This window comes from Convolutriloba macropyga, chromosome 2 (assembly GCF_964194025.1).
Source record: "Convolutriloba macropyga chromosome 2, txConMacr16.3, whole genome shotgun sequence".
NCBI lineage: Eukaryota > Metazoa > Xenacoelomorpha > Acoela > Convolutidae > Convolutriloba > Convolutriloba macropyga.
This window is the reverse complement of record NC_134469.1, coordinates 38,405,723-38,418,962: the sequence shown is the minus strand read 5'-3', so window position 1 is coordinate 38,418,962 and position 13,240 is coordinate 38,405,723. Positions and strand designations below refer to the sequence as shown.

Here is a 13,240-nt window from a genome sequence, read left to right as displayed (position 1 = left end):
AAACATAGCAGGACAAGTCCTGACGTACAATTCAAAGAATTTTCATTGACTAAGCAGAAAACTAGACCTAGAACGGACTATGAATGGATTGGAAAAACCATTTAGAAAAAAATCCGATCCAAAAAATCGAAAAAACAGCAAAAATCAAAGTGAAATTGCCGCATGTGAACAAAAAACCACTACCGATAAAGCGAATTTTTGTTCAAACACCGTATTCTCACTCTACTTTAAAATTAGAGCGAAAAAATTTCACGCCGCAAAACCACTCGCTTTTTCGCTCCATTTCCTGTTTCGGCGTGACCAAAATCACTACTCCAATTTGACTTCAAAAATCATGAAAATGTGTGAACAGATCTTAAAAAAAAAAAAAGACAGCGCCCCAATACAATTCAAATTCTTTGAATTGTAAAAAACAAGAGAAGGCCAATAATAGCCCCAGCTATCGCTGTGCGGCTATTAAAAAAATTAGCTCTAAATTCAAACCATCAAAACAATTAAATGATGCCACATTAGAGGCCGGATGATTTTTCCCCATTAATGAGACTTCGAGACAAAAGCAATGAAATCAAATAACAACAAACAGCAAGTAGACAATAAAGAAAGGGGCAAAGTTAAAAAATACCTTTTATATTTTATGAAAAGAATTAATTTTGAAGTCATGAAAAACATCAGCTGTCAATTGAATTCTTTCAAAATGCTCACTTATGCCTCCTTGGAAGCCATTGAGATCTGCCATCATCCAGAACGTCAGAATGTCTTACAATTGAGACAATGAACAACGTTAACGATAAAATTCAATTAAAACGTGCTAATGCCAAGGGAACCTGTCTTTAGTGTGTTAATTGGACAAGACACACATACTCAAATACGGCAAATGCTCAACAGAAAAAGGACCCGGTCTGTCATGAATTTGACGCAGCTACATGACAGAAATAAGATTAAAGGTGGCAAATTTCTAAATGATTTTTATGAAACCTTTATATTGACAGTCAAGAAATAATCAAAGAGGTTCATTTATACTTCCATACAAAACCACTCAAGACCTGTCATCATCAAGAACATGTTATACAACAAATGAAAAGATACGAATATAATATAGGCCATATATTATACAATCATCAAAAAGATCAATTAAATTTTGCTAGAGAACGGTGTCGAAGTCGTTCTAACCATAATATTTTCACCAAAAACATTAAATACGTTCAATTTCGCCTTCTTTCAACGCCATTATTGTAGTTTGCTAAAATCAAAGCCCAAAACGCGCCCACAACATAAAACGCACTGAACACTAAGTTGTATTTCACTAAAAAAGATGCGAGTATGCTGAGACTAAGCAACAATTTGACAGAAAATCCAGAACAGAAAACACAAGTTGACAGAAAACACTTTTTGTTTTTGAAAAAAAATATTTTAGGTCACATCAACTGTGATTTTCACAGAAAAAAATCGGATATATTAAATTGTAACACCTTGGTACGTAAATTGAACCTGTCATTATTGACACAAAGTGATAAGACTCCAAAATTTCAAAAAAAAAAATTTAAAAATTTCAAAACAATTTTACGAAAGCACGAAACCTTAAAATTACGCTTTTTAACAGAAATTATTGTTTGTTGCACTTTCACGTGAATTGACACATCATTCTCACGTGCATTGGATCTTTGAATAATTGAGTTTTGATTTAAAATCATTATGGTCTGTAACTAGCATAAAAGAAACAATAACATTCTAGGACAGCGCAGCACCGCAATAAAATCCGAATATTTTTTTCAATGGCAAAAATCCACGGTTGTAATGATACTACCCTTGGTATTCCGGCTGTTCATCAAAAAAGGTCATTGCTCCAAATTTTGGCGAAATAGATACTTTGACAAAAATCGGTTAATGGGATTTTAATAATAATCTTGAAAAATTGACTCCAGAACACTCTCATAGGAAGAAGAATTATATCCCCCTTTGGAGTTTGAGACGATCCGTTTGGCAAATTCAAAAAAGTGAGATCAAACAGCATATTTTGTGCCAATTCAAAAAAGTATTTCTTTTTCGCTTAAAGAAATATAAAGCTCCCTTTTACAAAAGGTCATTTCAATGAGTTTTACTTGTTCAAACCTTTCCTGTCTGGGATTTCTTTAACCACCAAACCTCTAAAAGATTGTAGATTATAAAAACAGCCACGAAATAGACGCATGGTGAGACCAGTAATCAAAAAGATTGATTTCAAATTCTTTTTTTCCAAATGGAATTTCAATCACCAATTTCTTCCGAGCAATAGAGCTTTATACTAATTTAGTTGGTATAATTTTACTCAATTTCAATTACAATTCATTCAATTGTCATCAATTAAATAAAAAAATTAGGCAGAGTGTTGATAATAATTGATTTGGAGAATCACTCTGAAATGAACTGTTAAAACTTGAAAAAGCCAAAATAGAAGTAGAAATTCAGCACTCTAACACAAAAAACTTTTGAGAAAGTGAATTTTTCACTGTTTTCACGCAGCAAAATTAATTTTTTCGCTCTATTTCCTGTTTCGGGATGACCAAAATCACCTTTCCAATTTGACTTAAAAAACTTTAATTTGACATTGCTTACTGACATGCTTACTGCTTTAATTTTGACATGGCAAAAATCAGATCCGTTTTCAAAAATTTCTCACTTAGTCCACTAATATCTACTTTCCAAATATTGCGTATTTTTACTTGTGCTTTCGTTAACAATCAGGTGACAATAATAAATTTTGAAGATTTTTGGGAGGGTGCTTTTATATTAAACTTTAAAATTTGATGTTAAGGGAATAGAAAATATGCCTTTCATTTGACTGCTCTTATTTTATGTGTTCAATCGCTACCTAATGGATAGAATTCTGAGCAAACTTATAAGCAATCCGTTAAAATTCTTGAATTCTGGAGAAAGTGTGATTTTTGTACGTCATAATAATGTACTGAAATCATAGCGAGTCTTACAATTTCTGGCTCTGTTATCCAAAGAAGCAAAACTTTTATGCAATTATTTTTTTCACATCGAATTCTATTTTCTACCATTATTCATTGTATTGAGTTTCTTTGTCGAAATGATTTTTTCAGACCTGTGTCTTTCGTTAGTTTTTAAGCCTGAGTAAAACTAAGAATCCTGCTTGTCATTACATCGTTACTATTTCTTTTTCCAGAGGACTCTTATAGTTTTAAATATCTTCAGAAACCAATTCATTTGCAAACGCACAATAAGGAGCCTCCTGGTTTTAAAGTTAAATAAAAAAATAAAAACGAAATAAAAAAACATAGCAGGACAAGTCCTGACGTACAATTCAAAGAATTTTCATTGACTAAGCAGAAAACTAGACCTAGAACGGACTATGAATGGATTGGAAAAACCATTTAGAAAAAAATCCGATCCAAAAAATCGAAAAAACAGCAAATATCAAAGTGAAATTGCCGCATGTGAACAAAAAACCACTACCGATAAAGCGAATTTTTGTTCAAACACCGTATTCTCACTCTACTTTAAAATTAGAGCGAAAAAATTTCACGCCGCAAAACCACTCGCTTTTTCGCTCCATTTCCTGTTTCGGCGTGACCAAAATCACTACTCCAATTTGACTTCAAAAATCATGAAAATGTGTGAACAGATCTTAAAAGACAGCGCCCCAATACAATTCAAATTCTTTGAATTGTAAAAAACAAGAGAAGGCCAATAATAGCCCCAGCTATCGCTGTGCGGCTATTAAAAAAAATTAGCTCTAAATTCAAACCATCAAAACAATTAAATGATGCCACATTAGAGGCCGGATGATTTTTCCCCATTAATGAGACTTCGAGACAAAAGCAATGAAATCAAATAACAACAAACAGCAAGTAGACAATAAAGAAAGGGGCAAAGTTAAAAAATACCTTTTATATTTTATGAAAAGAATTAATTTTGAAGTCATGAAAAACATCAGCTGTCAATTGAATTCTTTCAAAATGCTCACTTATGCCTCCTTGGAAGCCATTGAGATCTGCCATCATCCAGAACGTCAGAATGTCTTACAATTGAGACAATGAACAACGTTAACGATAAAATTCAATTAAAACGTGCTAATGCCAAGGGAACCTGTCTTTAGTGTGTTAATTGGACAAGACACACATACTCAAATACGGCAAATGCTCAACAGAAAAAGGACCCGGTCTGTCATGAATTTGACGCAGCTACATGACAGAAATAAGATTAAAGGTGGCAAATTTCTAAATGATTTTTATGAAACCTTTATATTGACAGTCAAGAAATAATCAAAGAGGTTCATTTATACTTCCATACAAAACCACTCAAGACCTGTCATCATCAAGAACATGTTATACAACAAATGAAAAGATACGAATATAATATAGGCCATATATTATACAATCATCAAAAAGATCAATTAAATTTTGCTAGAGAACGGTGTCGAAGTCGTTCTAACCATAATATTTTCACCAAAAACATTAAATACGTTCAATTTCGCCTTCTTTCAACGCCATTATTGTAGTTTGCTAAAATCAAAGCCCAAAACGCGCCCACAACATAAAACGCACTGAACACTAAGTTGTATTTCACTAAAAAAGATGCGAGTATGCTGAGACTAAGCAACAATTTGACAGAAAATCCAGAACAGAAAACACAAGTTGACAGAAAACACTTTTTGTTTTTGAAAAAAAATATTTTAGGTCGCATCAACTGTGATTTTCACAGAAAAAAATCGGATATATTAAATTGTAACACCTTGGTACGTAAATTGAACCTGTCATTATTGACACAAAGTGATAAGACTCCAAAATTTCAAAAAAAAAAAAATTTAAAAATTTTTTATATTAAACTTTAAAATTTGATGTTAAGGGAATAGAAAATATGCCTTTCATTTGACTGCTCTTATTTTATGTGTTCAATCGCTACCTAATGGATAGAATTCTGAGCAAACTTATAAGCAATCCGTTAAAATTCTTGAATTCTGGAGAAAGTGTGATTTTTGTACGTCATAATAATGTACTGAAATCATAGCGAGTCTTACAATTTCTGGCTCTGTTATCCAAAGAAGCAAAACTTTTATGCAATTATTTTTTTCACATCGAATTCTATTTTCTACCATTATTCATTGTATTGAGTTTCTTTGTCGAAATGATTTTTTCAGACCTGTGTCTTTCGTTAGTTTTTAAGCCTGAGTAAAACTAAGAATCCTGCTTGTCATTACATCGTTACTATTTCTTTTTCCAGAGGACTCTTATAGTTTTAAATATCTTCAGAAACCAATTCATTTGCAAACGCACAATAAGGAGCCTCCTGGTTTTAAAGTTAAATAAAAAAATAAAAACGAAATAAAAAAACATAGCAGGACAAGTCCTGACGTACAATTCAAAGAACTCCAATTCATTAAAAGCCAGCTCCAATACAAACCCTGTTCATGCGCCATTCAACGGAAAATTGTGCCTGCTCCACGTGGGAAATTTGACTGCATTCAAATTGCATCACTTTTCCTCGTGATATGTTCTTAGCTTTCTCCCGCAGTGCAATGACGTAGTCCGAGTGCACTTTCTCTGTAGTCGATGGCTGCTCCTGGACTCTTCCATGTGCGCTCTCTGGTTCTTTGAGTCCCAGTTCCCAGTTTCTCGGGAATTTTGTTTCCATGATTGTTGACAGTTTAAGCAGTCGTAGGTACTCTTCTCTCGATATTTTTGCGTCAACAATCGGGTTGTTTAGACTTGATTCTACCAGTTTGTCAATGAAGCTGTTAAGCGACCTGCGACGTTTGAAATTAGCATCAATGTCAAACTCAGAGCTGCCTTTAGTGCCACCAACGAACGATTTCGTTGGCACGTGCTGTGGAACTTGAGAACCACCCAAAAATTTAGTCTCTGGGTCCTTGGCGTCTAGTGGTTCATCTTTCAAAGCTATTGAGTTGTCTTCAACTTTGATCTCAGGTGAATGATTAGGAGTAAGTTGATCAGCTGATGTGCAGTTAATTTCTGCGACTGCACTGGACTGAGCTATTTTAGCTGGTTTTGGGGTATCCGATTGATCACGTGATGCTTCTCCCGTGTGGTCCTCAGCTGAGCCCATAGAGACATCAGGGAGTGCGTCTGCAATCCCAAGTTCCATCACATCCATGGGATTGGCCGGTGGGGAAGGCGAGGACGTTGAGGTCACTGCACACATTGGAGAGAAGGATTTCGCGGGCCGCGTTGCAGACTGGAATACCAACTGTTCTCCGTTATGTTGGTCCATCAGACAGTTCAATGTCGGGAACTTGTCATTGTCCACGTTTTGCAACAACTAAAAAAGATCTCATTTTAACCCAAGTTAATTAGATGCGCAAGGTTTATCTCTTCCGCCAATCAAACAGTTGTTCAGTAACTTAAAAGATGCAATTTAGTAAAGGTAAAAAAAAGTTTCAAAAAATGGATACTTTTAAACAGCTGTCACTTTTAGGCTATTAGAAGAACTAAGATGGCGTGGTCCACTGGCTTCAGCATTGTGTCAATAAGACAATAACAGCGAGTGTGAAGACAGTTGTCTTATTCGTGTGCTTCCGTTTAGACTGTCTTACAAGGAGGCATTCAAAAAAGATTCTTCATACCTGACACTGGTGGTAAATGCCCCATCTCTTGCATTCCAGATGCAAATCCTTAAGCAGATTATCCAAACACGTGACGGGGATGAAGTGTACCAGTTTGAGACACTCCCTGACGTGTGGCACTTTAGTGCACTTTAGCCAGACCCTGCCCTGCCTATCTTGCTGTGTCTCTGCAGTTCCCAGGATTCCCTGGTCCAGTTTAGATTCTGCATAACAGTCATAGCAGTCCAGGCACACTGCAAGTCCACACTTGGGACACATCCAGTGCAAATTGAACACGGAGGTGGAACAGATATCGCACATCTCCCTACACCCTCCCACAAATCGCTTCCAGTGCACTGAAATCACTTCCCAGTTACAAACGCGCATAGTCACAGTTTAAATAGTGACAATTTCTGGTTAGACATTTTTTTTGAAAACCACGCGACAACGATGCTTTGAATGCTTAACATTCCTGGTAAAGTGTTGTATATTAACACAAAAATTATACTTTTTCCGGCTGTTAACGTAAAAACTTTGCAATAAGAAATGAAACAGTCAGATAGCGTACAGAGTGACTGACATTCACTGTTTAAAAGTTCTGAAAACATGACAACGTTCTCTAAATTTCATAAACTTATGCGTAGAATGACGCACACAAATTAGGCGCACTTTTTGGGCAGTTGTTCTCTAAACAACTTATTTCATGTACGATGAACGTCACGAATTAAGTCAAAGTAAGTGGTCACAATTCAAGCAATCAAATATTTAAATCAAACTTGATTTTGAATACCTGGCTCCCGATATGCATTGTACACCAACTGCTCTCGGTGGATGATAGAACAAAGAAAGTTGGCAATCTGCTCAATTCTGAAGATGGCTTTGTCAGGCCTAGAGGCCACCTTGCGGTACTCTTTGAACTCGGAATACTGCGTCACACCCTGAGCTGCTAAACTCAACGTCTCAAAATTTGTCTCCAATACTTTCCACATGACCAAATCCTCTTCAGTAGAATCCAGATCGGCTTGCAAGAACCCTACGACTGATGGATATTTATTTTTAGAGTTCTTTAGCTTCCGGAAACACGAGAAACGACACGCAGTTTTGCCTGTGCTGTTACATCGCGAGCTGTTCTTCCCAGTGGACGATGATGCCTGGGTATTTGATCCGCCTGTGTTTGTGCCTCGTGCCCGGCAGTCTCGACACATTAAGTTCGGTTTGGGAGTGATGACGCAACAGGTATCGGACTGGAGGTAAGCACCGATGACATCAGCCGACTTCACACACCCACTTGAGGAGTCAGGCTAGATCAACATCAAAGAGTTTAAGTTGTACAAAACCTGTCAAATCCGAAACTGCCATTCACACCATAAATTTACGCTTCTTCGAGCTGTTGCTTCTATGCTTCTAAGAGAGCTGTTGCCCTTGGTTTTACCAGTTTATCCCGTTTCTGATGTCTATTACTATGTTAGGAGGGTTGAGCAAAAATATTCGTGAAAACAAAAGCTTGTTTCGAAGCGGGCGAGTTAAGTTCCATTGGGTCAACTGCTTAAATTCAACTTACAGATCCACTTTGAAGTGGGAGTCTACTGTGACTCTGTTGGTAGTGGGGAAAACCAGAGTTAACTGTTTCTGTCTTGTCCTTGTCTTTGATGAAAATGTCACTGACGGGGATAGTCTCCCTGCTGGACCTGCGACTTCCACTTTTGCCTGCCCCACCTGATTGGGAAACAATCATTACCCCAGTCTGCTGCTGAGTAAGTGCTGTTCCACCACTCATTTTGAGTTTCTTGCAGCCACTCTGTAAAAATTTTTACACTTTGACAAGAGTCGATCCGTTTACATCTGAAAAGTGGCTACAAAAAGCTACTTGCTTGCAGTTTTGCCCCCTTCTCCTTTTTACCTACGAAGTCATCACTTTTTATTACATTTGTCGAGTTTAAAAACCGCTAAGTTCCAAAATATTGGAAATAAAAAAATGCAATCAACCATTTCCACCCCAACTCAAAATAATTGACGGCTATATGACAATTGTATACCGGATGATTTTGACACATTGGTTATTTTGGAATAGGGTGTTTTGGCATGTGGCATTGGGTATGGTGGCACTTTTACCCTACATGTGTTGGAATAACCAGTTCTACCTTTTATTTTTAAGATCGGTAAAAGCCTATTCACATGCTTGTGAAAGCGAAGAATTAGGTCACGGGAGTGGAGAGAGGAAACAGGCACCAATCTTTTGCCTCTTGCTACCTGTGAGTTCTCATTGTTATCTTGTCCTTGGGAAGCCTCAACATCTGGCATCGTCTCTTGCTTTTGGTACTGAACAGCCCAATTCTTCTTCAAATTGACATGCAGCTGTTGTTTGTTACCACTATCGACAACAGAGGGACAGTTAGAAGAAGAGGTTGTTGAACCCTCAGATGCAGTGGAAGAGGACCCCAAGATAGCCGATACTCTGTAACCATTGTCAGCGGCCAAAGCCGATATCAAGGTGTTCTCATCACGATTCGGTGCCGGCGATGATGTCTGAAGACCATGTTGTACTTGTGGTGTGCTGTTTCCGCTTCTGGACGAGTCATCGTTAAAAATATCGGCGGCACTAACTGTTTCACGTGGTCTATGCTTTCGTTTTCTCGCACCCTTAACATTGACAAAACCAGGAGAGCCTTTGAACAAGGTGTCGAGTGGATTGGATCCACTGTCCGAATTGTTTGAACTTGAGGTTTCAACGACATCAGAGCTTTGCAATCTTGTATCCGTCGATGGTTTCTGTGTTGGCAATTTTGAGGTCTCATTTGTCAGCAAATTGCTCATACTTCGGTTGCTTTCAATAATAGAATTTCGCCTGTTGCTATGAAGCTGCCCCATTATATTCTTTTGGATAATGGCAACAAGGGTGTCTTTTTCAGGTTTTGAAGATTCTTGTTCACATTCATTCTGCTTTTTTGACACTGTGCTCAGAAGGTCCGTATTCACAGGGGCAGGAACAAGCAGTCCTTGAGGGTTTGAGTTGAAATCGGTAATCTTTTTGGAGTTGCCTGAAGTTTCAAGTCCGTTTACAACTGGGTCGGAGGGTCGTCGCATTTCACCCACGATCAGTGGCACATCATATTTCTCTTCTACTGGTCCTCCTATAGATGGCTCTGCGCTCTTTTGGCCTGCACTGATAACATGCATACTTGATACTGCAATGGGATCTTTATCTGACAGGTCTATCAAGTTCGATTCGTTTTCTGGCTCCGACACTGGGGATATATTTGTAATTCTTCTGGATGTAGAGCAGTTGTTGCTAACAATTATGGGTTGTGAGCGGGTTGTCAAACTCTGCATGAGTAAAGGGTTCTGTTGCGCAATAAGAGACACGCCATTTGGGGGCTTTGAACTCGCTAAGTTAATAAGGTTATTGGGTGGACCGTTTGACGCACCTATAGCTGGACTAATGCTGCTGCTCTGGGCTGCAATATTTGTAGATGACAACAAAGCTGGCATTGGGGGTATGCTGTGGTTGGAAGAAACGTGAGGTCTTGAGTTCACTGCAAGAGCTTGAGCTTGTGCGGCCAGGATGTGGGGTATTAACAGCTGGTTCAGATACGAGGTCTGAACACTTGTCGTCAAAGCTTGATTAGGATCTATTCCGTTGGCATGTGCCATTCTAGAGTTTTCAATCGGATTGTGAGCACCGTTGAGAGATCGTAGAAATGTCTCCTGCAGAGCCGATGTAAGTGCGGCGTTGTTCAAGCCAACGTTTGACAATTCGGAGACACGAAGCAAAGAGTTCCTCAGTGATATATCTTGCGACAACTGAGCAACTTGTTGCTGTGACGTCAAAAGTCCAGCGGGAGTCCTCCCCGAAGTGTTTAGTGTTCCAAATCCCCCAAAATTTGGCGATCTTTGCCCCAGTTCAGTTGGTGAGATCATTTGAAGGTTCCTCCTTGTGTTAACCGCAGTTAGTAAGTTGTCCGGCTGAGATTCAAGTGCCCGACCGTTATCAACCAACCTGCTGTGTTCTATTTCAGCTGTGTTACTTGTTCTTGGATGCGGCGAATAATGGGTTCGCATTACGGGACTGGATAGAGGTCCAATATTTGCACCTGGCGACCCATGATGACTTGAACTGGTCCCTCCAAATGATAACGCCAGTGCGTTCTGACGTTCTTGAGTTGCTGCCAAGCGTTTCAGTAGTTCTTGTGTTTCTTTATTCACATGTCCAGGGTCGAATGGGTTTTGAACATTTGGAATTTCGTTCCCAGGTAGAGCCGCGGGTAATCTACTCAAAGCAATTAGCTCCCTGTTAGATTGTCGGATTTGCTCCTCCATCGATTGAAGTGATGCGGCTTCAAATTTTAATCGAATAGTCTAATTTATATTCGCTTTCTTTGTTGTGTGAATAAATCGTAGATTTTTCCTTTTCAAGATTCCCGCAGGAAAATGTTCACGATGCTGTAAGTCTTTGTCCCAATGATACGTCAAATAAAAAAGGTCACCTGAGATGACCTTGAAACAAATTAAAAACCCTTTTCAAGGTTTGGGATCGGAGAGTTGGCTGATAAATAATGGGCAAAATTCTCGGTCAAATTCCCAATAAGGCCATAATCTTGTGACAGGTTGTATCAGGTCGTTGTGCTAAAAAAAATAATAAAGATGGTGATCAATTCTCGGAAGGTCAAAAAGAGGCTCAATATTAAAATGTTAAAAATATGGCGAAGAGGTGGATCTAACTTTTGCGTATTCAGAACCACGGGCCTGTTTGAAACATCGATCGTCCTTGGACAGACTGTTCCAGTCTCGCGAGTTTTTAGATGACCTTCGCATGTAATTATAAAAGCTAAGTTTTTAAGTTTTTTGGCGCTAGCTGCAACGAAGAATTTTGCATGTGTCCATTTAAATTGAAAAAGAATGGGTCAAAGTCAATTCTTTATTCAAGGTCATCAACTTCAAAATACAAAGGTCAGAGGTACAAAACAAACATGACTAATTTGAATTAGACTGTTACATTATACTGTTTGGATCTATTCTGCTCCCATGTTTTTATGAATTTGAGGTTGCCAATTAGGGTCTTTCTGATTATGCCCCCGTACAATGATTGGGGTAAATACTTTTATGACCACTAAGATGGGGGGGGGGGGGCTCTGGCTATAATGGGAAAGAGCTGCAAATTATGGGATCTTTTACGTTTGTACCCCCTCTCAGCGCACGTGTCATGCAACCCCCAGTTACAGCGCACGTGTCATTACAAAGTAAATCATAATGTAAAAATATGGCACGTGAGTCGGGGGGGGGGGGGGGGTGCAAATAATATGCACCCATTAAGCTGGGGGGAGGGTCACAAACGGAAAACATCTTTCTGAAATGAGGGCTATGATGGGAAAGACCCAAAATAAAAATTCGGGCACCCGAGGGCGCGAAAGTTATGCGAAAATGGGAAAGCAAAAATTGATCTATTCCCCCCCCCCTTCTCTTTCTCCCCAGAGCTTAGTTGGCGGAAAAATTTTACACCCTTCAAGTTCATGCACAATTTCTTCATCAAAGAGATAGTAACTGGGTGGTCGTTAACGGCACTGTTTTCGACGAAACATATCTGTTCGCCCACTCTTCAAATAAGTAAATGATAACCAAAACGTGCAGGTACAAGACTTTTGATATTATAGTTGAACAACGGAGAAATAGCATTTTTTCCGCACGTGAACCTTCCACCCCCCCCCCCCCCCCAAAAAAAAAACCACTGCTTGCTTACCGAATTCAGCAACAAAATTGAGCCTGTTTTTTTGCGGAAACAATTAAATTATAGAACAGATTCTCAAGAGCTCAAGAGCTGGCAATTGTTATACTCAATTTTTAGGAAAACAGAACATATAGCCACAAACATGTCAATAATGATGTTTCCATGTGTTAAACGACAAAAGCCTTCTTCTTTCGCCTATCTGAACTAAATATGTCATCACAGAGCTCAGTGCTATCCAATTGATCTAAGCTACGAAAGATCTTTCCCATTATAGCTGCCCACAAAATTATAGCCCTCTCCTATGGTATGTTTTTTTTCATAATTGCGGGCTATACCGTTATATGGCCATGATCACTAAAAGGGGAGGGGGTATAATGCGAAGGACCCCAAAAGTTTATAGGAAACACTGCTTGCTACTAAGTGCTAAGTACTTAGCAGCATAATTAAGTATCCGCCAATAAGTGCGGGTATATAAGTAGTCATCAGACATATATTGATCAATTTTTCAAGTACAGACACACAAATGAAACTAAAACAAAAACCCTCAACTAAACAGATGAAAATATTAAAAACATTTAACTTTTATCATAAAAAGTAATTTTTGATTTCATGTTATGAAGCAAAACTGCAGTACATTTGTTTTATCAACAAAATATTCGGTGGTTAGTTTTTGCGATCAATTCCCGCATTGAGCCTCGCTAGCTTTTGTCACTACTATATTAGAGACGGTGCCGTGAGTCAAGGAAAGGAACCTCCAATTGCAAATTGAAGGATGCTAAGTGTTCCCATATTCTTGAAAAATGGGAGAACTTTATGCTAGGCCCATTTTTTTGTTCGTAAACTTTTTGATCTTTTTAGAGCATCGCAGACTAACATTCGTGCTATCAAATAAAAGCTCTCTGCGTCTAAAATTTCACTACGGAGAGTAATTTAAGATTTTTTTGCAAACAGTTTTT

At 38.3% G+C, this 13,240-nt stretch overlaps 2 protein-coding genes across 6 annotated transcripts in view; one reads left to right on the top strand and one right to left on the bottom strand.

The window, feature by feature from the left end:
* LOC142358644 (equilibrative nucleoside transporter 3-like) overlaps positions 1–13,240 on the top strand; it is a 502,369-nt gene that overhangs the window by 21,801 nt on the left and 467,328 nt on the right. The window lies entirely within an intron of this gene.
* The window catches only part of LOC142358637 (uncharacterized), a 66,545-nt gene that overhangs the window by 11,909 nt on the left and 41,396 nt on the right, over positions 1–13,240 (bottom strand). For all 5 annotated transcript variants that reach the window (XM_075410097.1, XM_075410095.1, XM_075410099.1 and 2 more), the window contains exons 2-6: positions 8,813–11,185; positions 8,124–8,360; positions 7,353–7,863; positions 6,584–6,918; positions 5,404–6,279 (exon numbers count right to left, since the gene is read on the bottom strand). In XM_075410097.1, the coding sequence (XP_075266212.1) occupies positions 5,404–6,279; positions 6,584–6,918; positions 7,353–7,863; positions 8,124–8,360; positions 8,813–10,879 (4,026 nt within the window). In that variant the 5' untranslated portion in view covers positions 10,880–11,185. The remainder of the gene's footprint in view (positions 1–5,403; positions 6,280–6,583; positions 6,919–7,352; positions 7,864–8,123; positions 8,361–8,812; positions 11,186–13,240) is intronic.